Below are 22,266 nucleotides of genomic sequence, written 5' to 3' on the forward strand. Positions count from 1 at the left end.
ATCTTTTTGGTGCCTTTTGATACTGAAAGACGTGTGAAGTCATTAACTACTATTAATACCTTAATGTAATAGTTAGGTAATACAAGCAAGGGATAGTCCAGATTTGTTTTAATTAAATAGTTATGGCTCTGGGGTCCTTAATAATAAATTGTATGACATCTAGAATGTGTTTACTCTAAGTTGTTTAAATGTTTCCCAGTGGACTTGTGCTTTATGTTTGTAAAGAAATCAGATTAATTATTATGATACCAAATGTTTTCTGCTGTGTACAATTTGCTCTCAAAATTACATGTTGTAAAAACACATTAGAAATCCTTAAATCAATATTTAACAAAGGCAAATAAATGCATAGCCTCTCTTGTTTTAATCATTAAATACATAATTAGCCATTTTTCAGAATTTTAATTAACTCAGAATAATTACTTTTTACAATTATCAGTATAGATAAGTATACATTTAAATATATCTTTTAATCTATAGACAGAAATTTCAGGATATTTCTGGGAGAAGGGAAAAAGCCGTAACTAGTTACTAAATTTAGATGCAGAACTAGAGAGAGAGAGATGTCACCTTTACTTTACTGAAAATTTGGCCATAGTTTGCAGTTTACTACTACTTGCTTACTGCAAAATGTTTTAATTACTGAGTTGGTATACTTTTTAAAAAAACTTATTTCTTTGATTATAGTACCATTTATCAAACTTGATAGTTTTGCATATTTTCAGAACTTGGCATACTATTATTTATTATATTTTCAGGAGATTATTGGGAGAACCTGATTATTAGGAGAACAGAAATACTTGAATATTTACTATGTCCTAGATACTATTCCAGGGCTTCCCTGGTGGCTCAGTGGTAAAGAATCCACCTGTAATGCAGGAGACTTGGGTTCAATCCCTAGGTTGGAAAGATCCCTTGGAGAAGGAAATGGCAACTCACTCCAGTATTCTTGCCTGGGAAATCCCATGGACAGAGGAGCCTGGTGGGCTACAGTCCATGCAGTTACAAGACATGACTTAGCCACTAAACCACTACCACAGATACTGTTCAAGCCACTGGAGATACAGCTGTGAGCAAAACAGAAGAAAATTCTTTTCTCATTGAACTTATATGATAGGGGTATAAATGAAGAAAACAGACATATTTTTAAAATAAATATTTAGATGATTGTAAGTACCTTGAAGTAAAAGCAAAGGCTGGTTAAAAGGAACAAAAATTGCTGGAGATGATGAGTGTTCTTTTGTATAAAGAATGGTTGTGGAAGGTTTCTAATGAAATTTGAGCTGAGACCTGAAGGAAGTAAAGGCATAAGGGAAACCCAATGTGAAGACTCTGAGGTGAGAGGATGTGTGGCATATTCAGGGAGTAATAAGGAGGTTAGTGTGGTTGATGTGAGCCCAAGAGATGAGGTCAGAGAGATCAGCTGTCTCTAATTAGGGAAGGCCTTGCAGGATGTGGTAACTTAAAGTTCTGAGCCTATGATAATGTGATATGATTTAAAAGATCACCTTGACTATTATGAGCAGGATAGATTCTATGGGATCAAGGTTTGAAGCAAGAATGCCAGATAGGTGGCTAATAAAATAATCAGGGTACTATGGGTCTGCTTTTTAGAAAAATGCAGAAACACTCATGTACAGACAATTTGTGTAGAATGTCAGAGGCCTGGTATGTTAATTTTTATATACTTTCTGTAGCCCTGGGAAATGGTTCTGGACTTAAAAGCTTGACAGAGGAATAAGGAACTATCCTGACAACAAATTTAACATTGAAACACCATTTTGAGAAGTTACACACATCTCAAATATATAAAAATGTAGGAAAGGAAATAACAAAAATATAACATTTATGTACTCATCACTTAACTTTGTCAACTCTTAACATTTTGCCCCACTTTCTTCCCATTTTTTTTGAAAGAAAAATTTAGAAATACCACTGAAGTCAGTTGTGTACCCTTCCTTGATTCCATTTACTTTGTTCCTATCTGCATCTGAAGGAAATCTTTTCCCTTGTTTTAAGTATTTGCCATTTTTCTGCATATAACTGTATATAAATACCTGGAGAAGGAAATGGCAACCCACTCCAGTATTCTTGCTTGGAAAAATCCCATGGACAGAGGAGCCTGGACGGCTGCAGTCCACGGGGCTGCAGAGAGTTGGACACAACTGAGGACTTGTCAGCAGCATATATAAATAATATATGATATTGTTTTGCATCTTTGTTTCTGCTTTTTTTCCAAATAGCTTTCTTGAGGTATAATTGACATTTGATAAAGTATACAATTTGATAAGTTTTGATATATATACACACCATGAGACCGTCCCCACAATCAAGATACCGTGACCCCTTCACCAGAATCCAGATAATGAAAATATATCTATTGCTCCCAAAAGTTTCCTTATACCCCCTGGTAACCCTCCTTCTGACTTCCTCCTCCTCCATCCTCCCACATGCACATATACTCCTACTACCCGAGCAACCACTGACCTGCTTTCTGTCATGATGCATTAGTTTGAATTTTCTAGAATGTTCTATAAATAGAAGCATATAGTATATACTTCTTTTTTGTCTGGTTTCTTTCACTTTCACTTTGCATGTATATTTTGAAGTTCATCCATGTTGTATTGTGTATCAGTACTTCACCACTTTTGTTTTTATTTTCAATTATATATCTTTATTAACAAAAGATAAATAAAATACAAAATAGACACTAATATCAGATTTTATGTTGAACCAGCCTATATTAAGGTAGGAATATGAAAACATAAAATTTGACATTCTTAAAGTAGGTAAGAATTAGATCTGTTTGCATCACTGTTATAATTTCATACTGGTCTGAATTTAGATTCAATGTATATCCACAGTACTTGACAGTTTGATATAGTTACTTTGCCATCAGCAGTATTTTTGAGATGTTAATTTAATGCAATATTCTAGTGGGTTTTGGTAGTTTGGAAAAGCCAGTGAACTGTTCAAAGTCAATGTATACATTGTGTCAGGGGTTTTAAACAGGTTGTTTTCACTGATCCCATTCTGTCAGTATTATCTTCACGTGTTATTAGAAGAAGCTAAAAAATCATGTCATTCTCAGTCACTAATAGCCCTACAGGCTATACTTGTAATATTTTGAAGAAACCTTCAACTTCAGGTTTCACTTTGAGCAAATTTTACCAAGAGACACCTGCTGGCTATAAAGATTAGGTACAACAGATACTCTACAATCTTTAAAAAATCTAATATTCATGATTGTTATATAAAGGCAGTCACAATTAAAATAGTAATTAGTATCACAAACCATATCCTCTGTGATAAAGGAGAGGGTTTCGGTGTCTGAATACCCCTGTCCAGAATTGTAAAAGACTTAGGACTGATCAGTGACTCAAGGGTGAAAAACATTTTTTTTTCCCCATTCGAAGGCTAACACATTTAGTTCTGAGTATAAGATACAAGGAAATATTTTGAAAATCAAAATTTTATAACCAAGTGGAAAAACAGAATTGTTACTACACAGATTGACATCAGGGATAAAGTTATTCACATGTTCTACAGATTTCCTTCCAGTAACCCAAAGCTCAAGATAGGTTATCAGCTTCAGATCAGAAAAATCTGAGAAGGCAAAAAGAAATGATTATCAAACAACTACAGTTATAGTTACTACTAATTAAAAAAAATGAAGTCCTTGTTTCAAGAAAGAGTAACTAATTGCCTTCATAATGAGTCCTAACACTACATAAAGGGCCATAAAAACTGAGGAAATAAAGTTTGAAACAATAAATAAATGTTGAGAAGATATTCATGATAGGTGGAGAACTAAGACCTTTTGCCACATCACTAATATAAAATCTCAAATAAAATCTTAACCTGCACTTAATGTACCACTTTATTTCTTCTTTGTTCTTCACTGTGTAAAGGAAAGAATTTACTATGAGACTTCTGGATGCTTTATTAAGGTCAGGCAGTTTCCTTGCTTCCTGACTTTAACGAGAATAGATATGGATTTTTCCATTGATAATCAACAGCAAGAATCTAAAAGAATGTATCAGTAGAGTCTATCTTGGGTCACCATCAGTGACGAGTTACTACTGTCCAAGGAAGGAGGCCATGGGGTCATCTGGGCTCTGACGTTTCATTCTGTAGGCCTCCATTTCCTCTTCAAGTGGGTTCCTGAGTTTCATATGTGCTGTTTTAAGGTCGCTTCCTCTCATCGATCTGCATGATCTCCTTGACGTGAAGAAGATGGGCCTTCTCTGCATTCAGTGCCTTTTTCTTCTTCTTTTTCTCCTCTTTTAGTTTTTCCTGATGCATCTCCATGAGGGTTTGAAGTTTTTTTCACAGATTCTTCTCCAGTTGCATCATTTATAGTACATTCCTCTGAATTAGCAATCTCATTCCCAGCTTCTGCAGTACAATAGGAATACTTGAAAAAAGAATGACAGCATTTGTATCCCCATTGGCCTTCTTTCCAGTAAGATTCCCAGATATGTGTATGATTGTTGATCTTCTCATCTTCCTCGTACTTGGAGCAGGTGACAGCTCACTCCTGTCCTTTTATGACTGTCCAGTGCCTTGAGTGGAGAAGGCAATGGCACCCCGCTCCAATACTCTTGCCTGGAGAATCCCATGGATGGAGGAGCCTGGAAGGCTGAAGTCCATGGGGTCGCGAAGAGTCGACACAACTGAGTGACTTCACTTTCACTTTTCACTTTCATGCATTGGAGAAGGAAATGGCAACCCACTCCAGTGTTCTTGCCTGGAGAATGCCAGGGACAAGGGAGCCTGGTGGGCTGCCATCTATGGGGTTGCACAGAGTCGGACACAACTGAAGTGACTTAGCAGCAGCAGCAGCAGTGTGAGTATTCCACATAGTCTTCAGTCTGAGCTAAAAGCAATTTGGCTGGAGGAGCATCCAAGTGTTCTTGACTGCCATGCTTTTACAGGATGCTTTCTTTCTGCTGTTCTTTGAAGTCTTCTTTCTTGACTTTGAAGGACGCATACAAGAGCTCTAGTTTTGTAGGCTCTGCTTGTAGATGCACTTCACACCCCTTGTCATGGGCTTCCCAAGCAAACAGTTGGGTCTGAGCCATTGAAATGGTATCACCTGTGTATCTAATGAAGTTATCTCCTGCATAGCTGACTTCATCTGGATTCTTTCCTGAATTCACAAAGGGATTTTCTCTCATTCCTCCAGTTTTGGGATCACAGTAAGTAGAATTTGGATCTGAATTTCACAAATATTTTGCAATACATTCTCGAATCCTGAGATTCTGACAGTAATTCATCTCTTAAAGTCAAAATTCTGTCCAGGCATGTCAATATCATCTGCGTATTTATCTTCATCCTCATCTTCACTGTTATGATCTTTTTCCATCTGAGAATTCATTTCTTCTTCTCCCCACTGATGTTTTAGAGAATTAGCCTGTTCCACTAATTTTTCTGAGGCTAATTCTTCTTGAAGATTTTGGGCGTTCAGCGTTCACTTTGCTAGGTCAACTTTGGCTTCAGTTCAGTTGAGTTTAGTCACTCAGTTGTGTCCAACTCTTTGTAACCCCATGAACTGCAGTACTCCAGGCCTCCTTGTCCATCACCAACTCCCAGAGTCTACCCAAAGCCATGTCCGTTGAGTCAGTGATGCCATCCAACCATCTCATCCTCTGTCGTCCCCCTTCTCCTCCTGCCCCCAATCCCTCCCAGCATCAGGGTCTTTTCCAATGAGTCAACTCTTCACATGAGGTGGCCAAAGTATTGGAGTTTCAGCTTCAGCATCAGTCCTTCCAGTGAACACCAAGGACTAATCTCCTTTAGAATGGACTGGTTGGATGTCCTTGCAGTCCAAGGGACTCTCAAGAGTCTTCTCCAACACCACAGTTCAAAAGCATCAATTCTTTGGTGCTCAGCTTTCTTTATAGTCAAACTCTCACATCCATACATGACCACTGGAAAAACCATAGCCTTGACTAGATGGACCTTTGTTGGCAAAGCAATATTTCTGCTTTTCAATATACTATCTAGGTTGGTCATAACTTTCCTTCCAAGGAGTAAGTGTCTTTTAATTTCCTGGCTGTAGTCACCATCTGTGGTGATTTTGGAGCCCCCCAAAATAAACTCTTCTACAATTTTCATATGTTCTTCTGGATTGTAGCCATTCCACTGATCGCTCTTCCCATCGTAGTCAAACATTAGCTGAGGCTGGACATGTTCATCTGGAGCTATATTAGTGTCCGTAAATTTTGCTCCAACTCACCTAGGTCTCTCAAGACAGTCTTTCTTTTTGTGTGTCATGGCTCTACAGTTTTCACATTTTCCTTTTTGATATTTAGTAGTTATGGAATTCTCTTTTACACCCCTCTTGTACCATTCTCCAGATGGGCCTATACTGCTTTTGTTTCTCTGGCTGTGGTCTCTGGTGCTTTAGAGTAGGCATTTTTGATGGATCAACATACCATGGCACTGAAAAAATAAACTGAGGAATATGAGGATTGATATCTTTTCCTTCCTCATCAACTTCTGCAGGGGCATTGCCCAATTTTCGCTGTTCTTCTAGATCCTCCTTCTTTCTCCAGTCCTCTCTAGTTCTTTGGTTTCTCCAAACTCATTTCTTTGGGCCCCGACAAGGGGGCCACATTGGCTGCATCCACAGTTGCAGCTGACGTGGTTATCTGGTCTCCTGGTCCCAATGCTGCTGACCCTAGGACAGTTCGACACAAATAAACTTCACCACTTTTGATTGTTGAGTAGATACTATATTGTATGGATCTACCACAGTTTGTTTATCTATTCATCTGTTGATGGACATTTCGGTATTTCTAGTTTTTGGCTACTACAAATAAGTCTACTATGAATGTTTGAATGTAAGACTTTGTATGTACAAAGAATTTTATTTCTCTTGGATAAATACTTATGAATAGAATGACTGGGTCATATTCTTTACCTTTTTAAGAACCGCCAAACTGTTTTCCAAAATAATTGTAGCACTTTAAACTCCTAACAGTTCCTTCATATGCTTGCCAACACTTGATATGTTTAACCTTTTTAATTTTAGCCACTTTTTATAGGTCTGTAGTGGAATCTCATTGTCATTTTAATTTCATTTGACTAATGATATTTACATTGTAAATTTCTTAAGTAGTAGAATCTTACTTGAAGATAAACTATAATCAGTGTACTATAAACCCTAAAATAACAAAGTTATAGCTAGCAAGACAAGAAAGAAGATAAATGGAATGAGAAATACTGAGTCAATTCAATACATCTAGTTGAGGCTATGGTTTTTCCAGTGGTCATGTATGGATGTGAGAGTTGGACTATAAAGAAAGCTGAGCACCGAAGAATTGATGCTTTTGAACTGTGGTGTTGGAGAAGACTCTTGAGAGTCCCTTGGACTGCAAGGAGATCCAACCAGTCCATCCCAAAGGAGATCAGCCCTGGGTGTTCATTGGAAGGAATGATGCTAAAACTGAAACTCCAGTACTTTGGCCACCTCATGCGAAGAGTTGACTCATTGGAAAAGACTCTGATTGGAAAATCCCTCTGGGAGGGATTGGGGGCAGGAGGAGAAGGGGACAAGAGAGGATGAGATGGCTGGATGGCATCACCAACTCGATGGACATGGGTTTGAGTGAGTTCCGGGAGTTGGTGATGGACAGGGAGGCCTGGCATGCTGCAGTTCATGGGGTTGCAAAGAGTCGGACATGACTGAGCGACTGAACTGAACTGAATTTGATACAAAACAGAAACTGAATCTCCATACTGTTCTCCATAGTGGCTGCACCAATTTACATTCCCACTAACAGTGTAGGCAAGTTCTCTTTTCTCCACATCTTGTCCAGCATGTTTGTAGATTTTTAAATGATGGCCTCCCCTCCCAGTCTTTATGCTGCTGTTGTCATATATTTTACTTATACTGATACATATGTTATATATTTCATAATGTTTAAATAGTTATCTTTTTCAAGTGATTTAGATATTAAGTGGGGGTGGGGAATCTTATTTATTTACTTCTGTTATTTCCATTTTTGGTGTGCTTAATGCCTTTATGTAAACCCATATTTTTATTTTATTAAAAGCTTTTAAAATATAAATTTATTTATTTTAATTGGAGGCTAATTACTTTACATTTTATTGGTTTTGCCATACATCAACATGAATCCGCCACGGGTGTACACGTGTTCCCTATCCTGAACTCTCCTCCCACTTCCCTCCCCATACCATCCCTCTGGGTCATCCCAGTGCACCAGCCCTGAGCATCCTGTATCATGCATCGAGCCTGGACTGGCAATTCGTTTCACATATGATACTGTACATGTTTCAATGCCATTCTCCCAAATCATCCCACTCTCACCTTCTCCCACAGAGTCCAAAAGACTGTTCTATACATCTGTGTCTCTTTTGCTGTCTCTCATACAGGGTTATTGTTACCATCTTTCTAAATTCCATATATATACATTAGTATACTGTATTGGTGTTTTTCTTTCTGGCTTACTTCACTCTGTATAATAGGCTCCAGTTTCATCCACCTCATTAGAACTGATTCAAATGTATTCTTTTTAATGGCTGAGTAATACTCCATTGTGTAAATGTACCACAGCTTTCTTATCCATTCGTCTGCTGATGGATATCTAGGTGGCTTCCATGTACTGGCTATGATAAGCAGTGCTGTGATGAACATTGGGGTACACGTGTTTCTTTCAATTCTGGTTTCCTCAGTGTGTATGCCCAGCAGTGGGATTGCTGGGTCGTATGGCAGTTCTATTTCCAATTTTTTAAGGAATCGCCACACTGTTCTCCATAGTGGCTGTACTAGTTTGCATTCCCACCAACAGTGTAAGAGGGTTCCTTTTTCTCTACACCCTCTCCAGCATTTATTGCTTGTAGACTTTTGGATCGCAGCCATTCTGACTGGTGTGAAATGGTGTGAAACCTCACTGTAGTTTTGATTTGCATTTCTCTGATAATGAGTGATGTTGAGCATCTTTTAATGTGTTTGTTAGCCATCTGTATGTCTTCTTTGGAGAAATGTCTGTTTAGGTCTTTGGCCTATTTTTTGATTGGGTCGTTTATTTTTCTGGAATTGAGCTGTAGGAGTTGCTTGTGTATTTTTGATATTAATTATTTGTCCATTGCTTCATTTACTATTATTTTCTCCCATTCTGAAGGCTGTCTTTTCACCTTGCTTATAGTTTCCTTTGTTGTGCAGAAGCTTTTAATTAGGTCCCATTTGTTTATTTTGCTTTTATTTCCAATATTCTGGGAGGTGGGTCATAGAGGATCTTGCTGTGATGAATGTCTCCTCTAGGAGTTTTATAGTTTCTGGTCTTACGTTGAGATCTTTAATCCATTTTGAGTTTATTTTTGTGTATGGTGTTAGAAAGTGTTCTAATTTCATTCTTTTACAAGTAGTTGACCAGTTTTCCCAGCACCACTCATTAAAGAGATTGTTTTTTCTCCATTGTATATTCTTGCCTCCTTTGTCAAAGATAAGGTGTCCATATGTGCGTGGATTTATCTCTGGGCTTTCTGTTTTGTTCCATTGATCTATATTTCTGTCTTTGTGCCAGTACCATACTGTCTTGATGATTGTGGCTTTGTAGCGGAGCCTGAAGTAAGGCAGGTTGAGTCCTCCAGTTCCATTCTTCTTTCTCAAGATTGCTTTGGCTATTCAAGGTTTTTAGTATTTCCATACAAATTGTGAAATTATTTGTTCTAGCTCTGTGAAAAATACTGTTGGTAGCTTGATAGGGATTGCATTGAATCTATAGATTGCTTTGGGCAATATATTCATTTTCACTATATTGATTCTCTAATCCATGAACATGATATATTTCTCCGTCTATTAGTGTCCTCTTTGATTTCTTCCACCAGTGTTTTATAGTTTTCTATATATAGGTCTTTTGTTTCTTTAGGTAGATATATTCCTAAGTATTTTATTCTTTTCGTTGCAGTGGTGAATGGAATTGTTTCCTTAATTTCTCTTTCTGTTTTCTCATTATTAGTGTATAGGAATGCAAGGGATTTCTGTGTGTTGATTTTATATCCTGCAACTTCACTATATTCATTGATTAGCTCTAGTAATTTTCTGGTGGAGTCTTTAGGGTTTTCTATGTAGAGGATCATGTCATCTGCAAACAGTGAGAGTTTTACTTCTTCTTTTCCAATCTGGATTCCTTTTATTTCTTTTTCTGCTCTGATTGCTGTGGCCAAAACTAAGCCCATATTTTTATATGGTATAATTTTCCTTTTGCCTGAAAGGCTTCCTTTAACATTTTTTTAGAGTGCAGTTTTGCTGTTGTTAAATACCTTTGTGTATATATCTGAAGAGTCTTCATCTGGCCTTTGTTTTCAAAAGGAATTTTGCTGTATATAGAATTCTGCATTGTGTTTTTCCTGCAGTACTTCAAAGATGTTCAACTGTCTTTTCAGTTGCATTGTTTTCAGTGATAAATCTGTTTTATTTTTATCTTTATTCCTCTATATGTAACATGTGTCTTTTCTCTCGGTACTTTCACAGCATTCATTTTATCTGTGGTTTTGAGCGCTTTGATTATAATGAGCCTTGGTGGAGTTTTCTTCATTTTTATTGTGCTTCAAATTTGTTGAGCTTCTTGCATCTCCTATTTTATAGTTTGCATCAAATTTGGAAATTTTTTTGCCATTATGTCTTAAAATAGTTTTCTGTCCCTTCCTACCTCTGTTCTCCTTCAGAGACTCTAATTATATATATACTATGCTACTTGAAGTTAGCTCACAGCTCACTGATGCTCTTTTAAATTTTTTGCATCCTGTTTTCTGTGTGTGTTTCATTTTATATATTTTCTATTTCTATGCCTTCATGTTCACTAGTATTAGTAGCAGCCATGTCTAATCTACTGTTAATCTATTCAGTGTATTTTTCATCTCTTATTATAATTTTCTATTCTAGAATTTTGATTTGGGATTAATATCTTCCATGTCTCTGCTTAACTTTTTAAACACATGAAATACAATTATAATACTTTCTATATGCTTCTCTGCTAATTGTAATTTCTGGGTCAGTTTCACCTGATTATTATTGTCTTTATTGGCCATGTTTTTCTCCCTCTTTGTATGTATAATAGTCTTTGCTTGGGTTACCTTTTCATGACTGGATGCTAGATAATTTTATATTCCTGTAACTCCTTTGAGCTTTGTTATGGCACATAGGTTACTTGGAAAGAGTTTGATCCTTTTGGATCAAAAGGATCCTTACTTTGCTGCTGCTGCTGCTAAGTCGCTTCAGTCGTGTCCGACTCTGTGCGACCCCAGAGATGGCAGCCCACCAGGCTTCCCCGTCCCTGGGATTCTCCAGGCAAGAACACTGGAGTGGGTTGCCATTTCCTTCTCCAGGGCATGAAAGTGAAAAGTGAAAGTGAAGTCGCTCAGTCGTGTCTGACTCTACCGACCCCATGGACTACAGCCCACCAGGCTCCTCCGTCCAAGGGATTTTCCAGGCAAGAGTACTGGAGTGGGGTACCATTGCCTTCTCTGATCCTTACTTTATGTTTTATTAAAAGCTTGATTGGAACAATGCTTGGTCTAGGGCTACTTATTTTTCCATGACTGAAGTAAAAACCTTTCTGAGTATTCTACCAAATGCCCTATGAATTAAGAGTTTTTCCAGTTTATCTGGTGGGACACTTGGCAGCTTTGAATGAGTGCTGAGCACTGTTGCTTCTAATCTTTTTAGATGGTTTTTTTCTCCAGCCTTGGATGGTTTCCCCACATAAATGTTCTAATCAGTTCTTTGTCAAATACTCGAGGATTACCCTTCATATCTCCAGCGTTCTTTTTCTGTACAGCTCTTTCCTCTTCAGTACTCTGTTTGACAAACTCTGCAGAGACAGAAGTCTATCTGTTATGTTTTGAAACTGCAGGTACTGGGGTTGGCCAAAGCAAAAGAATAGGTTTAACGGTTTTATTATTTGGAATAAGAAATTGTTAAGAATAAGAAAGAGTTTGTGATCAAATTTTGAAACTAAGTGAAAAGTTGAAATTGTTACTACTCTAATAATTCAACGAAGAACATTAACTTGGCTTTTATAGAAACTTGGTCAGCAGTGATGATGCAGAGCTTGTTGAGAACACAGATTTCTGGGACTCACTTTAACGATTCTGATTCAGTAGATGTCAGACCACATTTGGAAAGAAACTGCTCTACAGAGAGTCTGTCCCAGTTCCATAGGTAGCATAAATACAAAGAAAGTCAGGCATGGAACTGGTAGAAGTAATATATGGCTTTTATTAATACTAGGAGAAATACAGGATACTTGAGCTACTTTTTAATTTTTTTAAAGAAAAATTACAAGGGAAAGGCAGTAGAAAAGAGAGGGAATGAGGAAGATATAGGGAGAAATGAGGATAGTAGATAAAAAATAGGAAAAACAGAAAAGATTAGACAGAAGCAAGGCCAGGTATCTTAAGAAGAGTAGACTCTAAAATGAATGTGATTAGGAGATAAATTCTTTTTAGGTTATTAGAAATTCAGAGGAATTTAAACTTAAATTTTGACTTGAAATATTTGTGAGCTGATTAGTCAGGATTTAGGATTCCTGCCCACCACCCCCCCACCTTTTTTAAAAAATACGTTTGGTATCTATGCTTCTACTCTGATTGGAGTAGGTACTGTAGAACCTCAGGGAGCAAATTAAATCTAAGGCAACTTTGCTTGTAAGATAGACCAGTATTTTCCTCTAAGAGGGATAAAGTGCTGCCAGTTAAATATGCTTTTTTTTAAACCATCTCTTTTTAATATATATTCCAGTTTCAGAGATGTTGGAAAGATGTGCCCTAAAATTGATGAAATACAGTATTCCCACTCCACCTTTATCTTTTTCTGATTTATTCTATTTTTTAATATTAGTCATCAAGAATGGCTCAAATTTCACCTCTGTCATGAAGCCTGTATAGATCCTTACAGTGAGATGTTTCAAGTTTCCTTTGAGCATGTTTCTTATGCCCCTTTCAGTTTTGAATATTCTTAATGGAGAATCAAAAGCAAAATAGGAGCTAAGTAGTTCTGCTTTCTCTGTATCATCTGCTAACATTATACCATCTGCCCCAAGCAGTAGGCCTAAACCTTCTTTCTTGTTCCTCTTGCTCTACATGTTTTTTAAATCTTTTTTATCATTCTTAACATTTTTCACCAGCCTCCGCTCATTCTGGGCTCTTACATACATGGTTCTTCTTTCACATCACTCTTTTGTGTTCATCCTTATTCACATGCCTTTCTTTTCATTCTTTTTTTTAAAAAAAACAACTGTCTTAAAATTATGAACCTACAGCACACCTTACCCAGTCATATTGGATTTTTAAAAACGTCCCCCTTAACATTTTCCCTTCACCCATAGTAACAGAATTCTTAAAGTCTGACACTGTATTTTTGGCTGGGGATGTAACATCGTACAAATTCTGTAGAAGAGAGAGAATATGTCACAGGCAAATGCTCATTAGCTGCAGAAACTTCCGGAAGCTTCTCCAAACTAATATTACCTAACATACTTCTGTGAACCATGTAGCATTTAACCAAGCTTTGTAACTGTAGTGTAGGAAAGAATCACACAGCCAAGGGGTGGTATGTGGTGAACAATATTGTTCCAGGGCTTGAGAACTGGACCTAATCCTAATTCTGCCACTGTGTTCAATTGGGTTCTGGTTTCCTTACTGTAAAATTGTGAGGTTGAATGGATGATCTTATAAGCCCCTTAGAGTTCTATGATTTTTACATGTAAAATGCTTAATATCATGTATCATTAGTTTTTCCAGTTCACATTGGAAAGGTAAGAGTGGATATAAAAGAAATACAAAGTCATGATAGAATAGAGGTACAACTTTTTGATTCACCCAGAAAATCTTATAAGATGCTTTAGTGTAGCTAAACTGTTTTTTTTTTTTCAGGATTGGCTTTAATTTTAATATAGTGCAATAGATACTTTAGATTGTATTAAGGTGTCAAATAGCTAGGAATTATGTTTATAGTTTAATGGAAAGGTTGCTCACTTATACGAATACCTGGGTTTTAACCTCAGCTTTGCTGGTAGATAATTAAGTAAATCCTGAACAAATTTTGTTTTGATTTCTCTGTGTGTAATAATGTGAAATGTAATTATATGGACTATATCACCTCACTGAAAGTAGGCACTTGAAACATTAAAGGAATCAATACTTTTTGTTCTGTCTACTGTGCAGGATTTGCATTCATGTCTGTGAAAGTACATTAGGGGAAAATAATTTAAAATATATGAATAGAGATCTGCAAGGGATGGTAGGGGGAGGGAGGAGGGAGGAGGGTTCAGGATGGGGAACACATGTATACCTGTGGCGGATTCATTTCGATATTTGGCAAAACCAATACAATATTGTAAAGTTTAAAAATAAAATAAAATTTAAAAAAATTAAAAAATTAAAATAAGCATCATATATAGATCATTCCAGTATTCTTGCCTGGGAAATTCCATGGACAGAGGAGCCTGGCAGGCTATAGTCCATGGAGTTGCAAAGAGTCAGGCACAATTGAGCTACTGAGCACACATGCACAAATAGATCATTCTTACAAGTTCTGTTTAATTGTAAAAGAAAAATTGAATTTTATGTTTTCCAAGTATAGACCATTGAAAAAGATTAAAAGCTCCCTGGTTTATTTTATGAAGGTAGCACAGCCTGTTAGAGTGAGTTTAAACCTAGTGAAGTTAGTATAGACACACACACTGGTCATGTATGAATTTGTGCACACATATACACATTCACATACTCCACACGTACTAAAATTTCAAATAAAGTATTAGCAAATTGAATCCCACAGTGTATTAAAAAATTGTATGTATTGACCAGGGAGGGTCTATCTCAGAAATATTCAAATGGCTCTATACCATGAAATTTGCCCATAATTCATTATATCAACACATTAGAGGAAAATTTATGATTATGCCAATAGGCGATTTTTAAAAGAGAGAAAAGCATTTCATAAAAATCTAACAACTTCACTCAGAAATTCAAATAAAACAGCGAGATAACACATAGTACTGGCAGTATATGGGGAAATGGAAACTCAGACATTAGTGGTAGTGTGAATTGTTAAGCCTTTCAGGGAAAAACTGGTAATAGTTTTTGAAATAAAAATGCATATTATCCTCTGAATAAGTAGTCTAACTTTGGGGAATCATTCCTACAAAATATAGTATAATACTATATACTAGAATACTAATATATACTGTTACTATTTATTAGGATTTATGTGCATGCATCCTCAGTCATGTCTGACTCTTTGTGACCCCATAGACTGTGCCTGCCAGGCTCCTCTGTCCATGGGATTATCCCAGCAAGGATACTGGAGTGGGTATCCATTCCCTTCTTGAGGGGATCTTCCTGACCCAGGGATCAAACTCATGTCTCCTGCGATCAGGATTTATAGTCTAGTACATTTGTTTCATAGTTTGTAATAGCTAAAAACTGGAAACGACATGAAAGACTATTGATCACTGGAAGAGTGACTGAGTAAATTATATTATATCAATACAATGGAATATGGTACAGTCATTGACCAGGAAGGATATCCATTATGATATTGTTAAGTTGGGGAGTGAAAGTTTGTCAGTTATAGATTATTCTGCATAATCTACAATTCATTTTTTGTGAAAAGGTCTATATATGCTAATATTTGTATGAGCAGATTGAAGTATGCAGAAAGACTGGGTTAAAAGAAGTGGTAGGCTTGATGAAGTGAGGAAATCATTGTTTTTCTTGATGTGTTTCTGCAGTGTTTCATTTTTTATGAATATTTGTTACCTTTGTAATAATTACATTTAATGAAGGATAAATGCTAAATTCAGAATATGAGGATGTGAGTTCTAAAGAAGCTGGATTTGGCCAGAGATATAAAAAATAGAAAAGTACTAATTAATACTGTCTGCTCTAAAGAATACTTGTAATCATTTCCATTCAAAGCCATTATCACAGATTGGCTCTGAATGTAAAGATATTTTATATTAAGAGATGGTAGCTTTAACGATATTTTTTTCTTTTACAGCAACTCCGCTCCAATATCCGAGAAATGGAGAAGCTTTGCTTGAAAGTGCGAAAGGATGACCTAGGACTTCTGAAGAGAATGATAGATCCTGTTAAAGAAGAAGCATCAGCGGCAACAGCAGAATTTCTCCAACTCCATCTGGAATCTGTAGAAGAACTTAAGGAACAATTTAATGATGAAGAAACTTTTTTACAGCCTTCTTTGACCAGATCCATGACTGTTGGCGGTAATGTACTAAGTCTTATTCTTGATCGTAGTATTTTAATGCAGTTAATTGAGTTCACTTCCTTGTACTGATATTGTAGATTTGCAAATTATATATAAATTTCCAGGGATACCTCCTAGTTCAGTATGCTGAATTCTTGGACCCTGAGTGTGACTGGAAATGCGTATCCCAAACATTTCATGTGTATTAGTTGCTCAGTCGTGTCTGACTCTTTGTGACCCTGTAGACTGTAGCCCATCAGTCTCCTCTACCCATGGAATTCTCCAGACAAGAATACTGGAGTGGGTTGCCATTCTTTTCTCCAGAACATTTTATAGGATTAAAAAAAATAGAGGCTATGCTGTATAGTGTGAAACATAAAGGCTTCAAGTACCTACTTGTTCACATATTAAAAATAAGTTTTAAAATATTTCCTAAGGAGAATGTCATCCTGATTTGCAGAGTACTTCTCCCTCATCTCCAGGTACAGGGGCAGCCTAGCCAGGCATGCTTCTTTCTGAGGCATTCTAGTTTTCAGAGGGCATGTCAGATCTATCTCCCATAAAAATCTGCATTGGGGGTCACACCATTAATTTTTATGAAGTGATACTGTAAGGAAGAGCCAGTAAAACCTGTCATTATAGCTCCTCTAAGGATGTAATTGATAATTGTTGATTACATTAAACAATGTATGTATAAAGAAACCTGAAAAAAAATATTGGTTTAATTAGTACTACTTCAAAGCAGTTAATCTTTTTTATTCTTATAGATACTGAATGGCATAACTAACAGTTTCTCTGCTTGAGTTGTTTACTAGAATGTGAAAGAAAGTGAAAGTTGCTGTCATGTCTGACTCTTGGTGACCCCATGGTCTGTAGCCTGCCAGGCTCCTCTGTCTGTGGAATTCTCCAGGCCAGAATACTGGAGTGAGTAGCTGTTCCCTTCTCCAAGGATCTTCCTAACCCAGGGATCAAACCCAGGCCTCCCGCATTGCAGGCGGATTCTTTACTGACTGAGCCATCAGGGAAACCCAAGAATACTGGAGGGGGTAGCCTGTCCCTCTCCAGTGGATCTTCCTGACCCAGGAATCGAAATGGGGTCTCCTGCATTGCAGGCGGATTCTTTTTCAGCTGCACTACCAGGGAAGTTTACTAGAATACTTAAATATAAATTTTTTAACTGCCAAAAGCCTAAATTTTGAATTTTCCTGGCTTGATTTTGTAATTACTGCCCTTGTTTTTCTTTTGAATTTCTCTTTTTAATTTATGCATCCTGTTATATTTTATACATGTTCTAAGCCACCTTAAAACTTTATGGAAAAGATGGGGTATAAATAAATTGTTGTTGTTCAGTTGCTAAGTAGTGTCCAACTCTTTGCAACCCCATGGACTGCAGCTGCCCAGGCTCCTCTGTCTTCCACTATCTCCTGGAATTTGTTCAAATTGATGTCCATTGAGTCAGTGATGCTTTCTAACTATTTCATCCTCTGCCATCCCCTTCTCCTTTTGTCTTCTATCTTTCCCAGCATCAGGGTCTTTTCCAGTGAGTGGGGTCTTTTCCACTGAGTTGGCTCTTTGCATCAGGTGGCCAAAGTATTGGATCTTCAACTTCAGCATCAGTCCTTCCAATGATATTCAGGGTTGATGTCCCTTAAGACTGACTGGTTTGATATCCTTGCAGTCCAAGAGTCTGTCAAGAGTCTTCTCCAGCACCACAGTTTGAAAGCATCAATTCTTTGGTGCTCAGCCTTCTTTATGGTCCAACTCTCACATCTGTATATAACTACTGGAAAAAGTTATGGCACTGCTTTTTAATATGCTGTCTAGGTTTGTCATACACACACACACACACACATATGTTAGTCACTTAGTTGTGTCTGACTCTGCGACCCCATGGACTGTGGTCTGCCAGGCTCCTCTGTCCATGGAATTCTCTAGGCAAGAATACTAGAGTGGGTTACTGTTCCCTTCTCCAGGGGAAATTCCCAACCCAGGGATTGAACCCAGGTCCCCCACATAGCAGGTAGAATCTACCATGTGAGCTATCAGGGAAGCCCTGTTTGTCATAGTCTTCCTTCTAAGGAGTAAGCGTCATAATTTCATGGCTGTGGTCACCATTTACAGTGATTTTTGAGCCCAAGAAAATAAAATCTGTCACTGCTTCCACTTTTTCCCCCTTTTATTTGCCAGGAAGTGATGGGACTGGATGCCATAATATTAGTTTTTCTAATGTTGGGTTTCCCAGGTGGCCCTAGTGGTAAAGAATTCACCTGCCAGTGCACGAGATGTAAGAGACGTGGGTTCAGATCCTGGGTTGGAAAGATCCTCTGCAGGAGGGCATGGCAACCCAATCTAGTATTCTTGCCTGGAGAATACCATGGACAGAGGAGCCTGGTGGTCCATAGTCCCCAGGGTCGCAAAATGTCGGACATGACTGAAGCAACTTAACATGCACACATGGCAGTATTCTTGCCAGGAGAATCTTATGGGCAGTGGAGCCTGGCAAGCTTCAGTCCATGATATCTCAAAGCGTCTGAGGACAACAATAAATAAATTACAAATTAGAATACAATCTGAGAGATGTTACATCTGATCAGTTTTCCTCTTTTTATTTACCTAGAAAGTAGGAGGCTCCTGTATCACTCCCTGGCTCCAAAACCTGATTGTTTTTTTTTTTTTTAATTTTATTTTATTTTTAAACTTTACATAATTGTATTAGTTTTGCCAAATATCAAAATGAATCCATCACAGGTATACATGTGTTCCCCATCCTGAACCCTCCTTCCTCCTCCCTCCCCATACCATCCCTCTGGGTCGTCCCAGTGCACTAGCCCCAAGCATCCAGTATCGTGCATTGAACCTGGACTGGCATCTCGTTTCATACATGATATTTTACATGTTTCAATGCCATTCTCCCAAATCTTCCCACCCTCTCCCTCTCCCACAGAGTCCATAAGACTGTTCCATACATCAGCGTCTCTTTTGCTGTCTCGTACACAGGGTTATTGTTATCATCTTTCTAAATTCCATATATATGCGTTAGTATACTGTATTGGTGTTTTTCCTTCTGGCTTACTTCACTCTGTATAATAGGCTCCAGTTTCATCCACCTCATTAGAACTGATTCAAATGAATTCTTTTTAATGGCTGAGTAATACTCCCTTGTGTATATGTACCACAGCTTTCTTATCCATTCATCTGCTGATGGACATCTAGGTTGCTTCCATGTCCTGGCTATTATAAACAGTGCTGCGATGAACATTGGGGTACACGTGTCTCTTTCCCTTCTGGTTTCCTCAGTGTGTATGCCCAGCAGTGGGATTGCTGGATCATAAGGCAGTTCTATTTCCAGTTTTTTAAGGAATCTCCACACTGTTCTCCATAGTGGCTGTACTAGTTTGCATTCCCACCAACAGTGTAAGAGGGTTCCCTTTTCTCCACACCCTCTCCAACATTTATTATTTGTAGACTTTTGGATCGCAGCCATTCTGACTGGTGTGAAATGGTACCTCATAGTGGTCTTGATTTGCATTTCTCTGATAATGAGTGATGTTGAGCATCTTTTCATGTGTTTGTTAGCCATCTGTATGTCTTCTTTGGAGAAATGTGTATTTAGTTCTTTGGCCCATTTTTTGATTGGGTCATTTATTTTTCTGGAGTTGAGCTGTAGGAGTTGCTTGTATATTTTTGAGATTAGTTGTTTGTCAGTTGCTTCATTTGCTATTATTTTCTCCCATTCTGAAGGCTGTCTTTTCACCTTGCTGATAGTTTCCTTTGATGTGCAGAAGCTTTTAAGGTTAATTAGGTCCCATTTGTTTATTTTTGCTTTTATTTCCAATATTCTGGGAGGTGGGGTCATAGAGGATCCTGCTGTGATGTATGTCAGAGAGTGTTTTGCCTATGTTCTCCTCTAGGAGTTTTATAGTTTCTGGTCTTATGTTTAGATCTTTAATCCATTTTGAGTTTATTTTTGTGTATGGTGTTAGAAAGTGTTCTAGTTTCATTCTTTTACAAGTGGTTGACCAGTTTTCCCAGCACCACTTGTTAAAGAGATTGTCTTTAATCCATTGTATATTCTTGCCTCCTTTGTCAAAGATAAGGTGTCCATATGTGCGTGGATTTATCTCTGGGCTTTCTATTTTGTTCCACTGATCTATATTTCTGTCTTTGTGCCAGTACCATACTGTCTTGATAACTGTGGCTTTGTAGTAGAGCCTGAAGTCAGGTAGGTTGATTCCTCCAGTTCCATTCTTCTTTCTCAAGATCGCTTTGGCTATTCGAGGTTTTTTGTATTTCCATACAAATTGTGAAATTATTTGTTCTAGCTCTGTGAAGAATACTGTTGGTAGCTTGATAGGGATTGCATTGAATCTATAAATTGCTTTGGGTAGTATACTCATTTTCACTATATTGATTCTTCCAATCCATGAACATGGTATATTTCTCCATCTATTAGTGTCCTCTTTGATTTCTTTCACCAGTGAAAAACCTGATTGTTTTAATACTATATTTTCAGTGCTAATGAATCCAATTTTACACGACTTTTTTTTTTTTTTTTTAATATAAGAAACATTTAGGCCATTATTCAGAGTTTCTGGATAATCTTACTTTTATGGTCTCCTCAGTACCTAAGCATATAGTATATAGAACTTAGCACATAGTGGACTGTTAATAAATGTGTTATAAGTATGAATGAATAAAAATGTTTTTAGAGACAGTTTTGTAATTTCAGGTGTGCTCTAGTAACTTCACTGTGTAGATAACCACTGTCTAACAACACTACCCAAAGTATTGTTTTGGGTAGAAAGAAATCTTAGCACTCAACCTTGGTTGAAGAGTATTTAGGCAGAATTCTTTTTACTGTTTATATCATTGTGTTCATATAGAATTATCACCTCCATAATGATGTGGCTAAATGCTGTTCTAACTATGAATTATAAAGCTATGCTTTCTGTTTATGTATAGAGAAACTGGGCCTTGTAAATTCCATGAGATTAAGGAGTCATCTTATTTACCAGACCCTCTGACAGTTCTGATGGTAGTAATAACAGTGAAGATGGTGGATTTTCTGGAAAGAATCACTGATATCAGTCTCTTCTGCTATTTAGTTTTGAATTGCCCATCACCAGCAATTCCCTCACAAACAAAAATTTTGAGTTCTATTTAAGTATTTTAGCCTGAATTTGCATTTTATTATTGCATTGTTTGTGTTTTTACTAGTAGAATTGCTTGGGCTCAACAAATTTGGTTTAACGTGTCATCAGAGGAATTGGGTGATTATTAGAAAAAGGCAGCTTACCCGGTTTGCTGGCAATTAACTTTCTCTGTAGGTAGCTGACTGGTATTTAAAAAAAAAAAAAGTGATGGGAAAATTTGAGGAAGCATGTATATGGAGAAAGTGAAGAAGATTGGGGCAGAGCTAGAGGGTGAGGGAGAAGAAATAGCAGGTGAAATTTGTTTTCCAACTCTGTTGATTCTCAAACTTCTCATTTCATGGAGCACCAGATTAGCTAAAGAACTAATCACTTGCCACTGAGAGAAACTATGAAATTAAATCTCTGCGTCTAGTGCAGATTTGATTGAAACAGTCACTCCATTTATGAGATCAGATACCTGAATCTCATAATCTAAAACATCTAAAAAAACTCATAATCTAAAACACTGTGTATAGTTTCAAATTCTGAACAGTCTTCTGGTCAGATTGTGCTTTGACTTTGTATCCATTGCCAACATTAAGCAGTTAAAATTAACTGTCTCACTCAGTGCCTGAGTATTTCACCAAACATGAAGTTTCTACTAGGTTGTGTTAAATCCATAAATATTAACAAGTAATTGAGAGGGTGGGAAAGGAGAATAATGAAAAGGAAATAACTGATTTACATAAGATGTTAATAGTGGGGAAAGAACTGGGTTTGCTCTATGTGTGGTCTTCTAGCTATAGACTCTTTTCTGTCATCCTACATGTTTTTATCCTGTGCTCTCTGGGTTTTTTTTTTTTTCCCCTGTTTTCCTATTTTTGCTTCTGGTAT

The 22,266-nt window shown here is 37.3% G+C and overlaps 1 protein-coding gene and 1 pseudogene across 4 annotated transcripts in view; one reads left to right on the forward strand and one right to left on the reverse strand.

The window, feature by feature from the left end:
• Positions 1–22,266, forward strand: part of STX17 (syntaxin 17) — a 74,454-nt gene that overhangs the window by 30,152 nt on the left and 22,036 nt on the right. For all 4 annotated transcript variants that reach the window (XM_061425799.1, XM_061425801.1, XM_061425800.1 and 1 more), the window contains exon 4: positions 16,034–16,259. In XM_061425799.1, coding sequence (XP_061281783.1) covers positions 16,034–16,259 — 226 coding nt within the window. The remainder of the gene's footprint in view (positions 1–16,033; positions 16,260–22,266) is intronic.
• Positions 3,863–15,955, reverse strand: LOC133253348 (pre-mRNA-splicing factor SLU7-like; annotated as a pseudogene).

The sequence above is a fragment of the Bos javanicus genome, chromosome 8 (genome assembly GCF_032452875.1).
Source record: "Bos javanicus breed banteng chromosome 8, ARS-OSU_banteng_1.0, whole genome shotgun sequence".
Taxonomy (NCBI): Eukaryota; Metazoa; Chordata; class Mammalia; order Artiodactyla; family Bovidae; genus Bos; species Bos javanicus.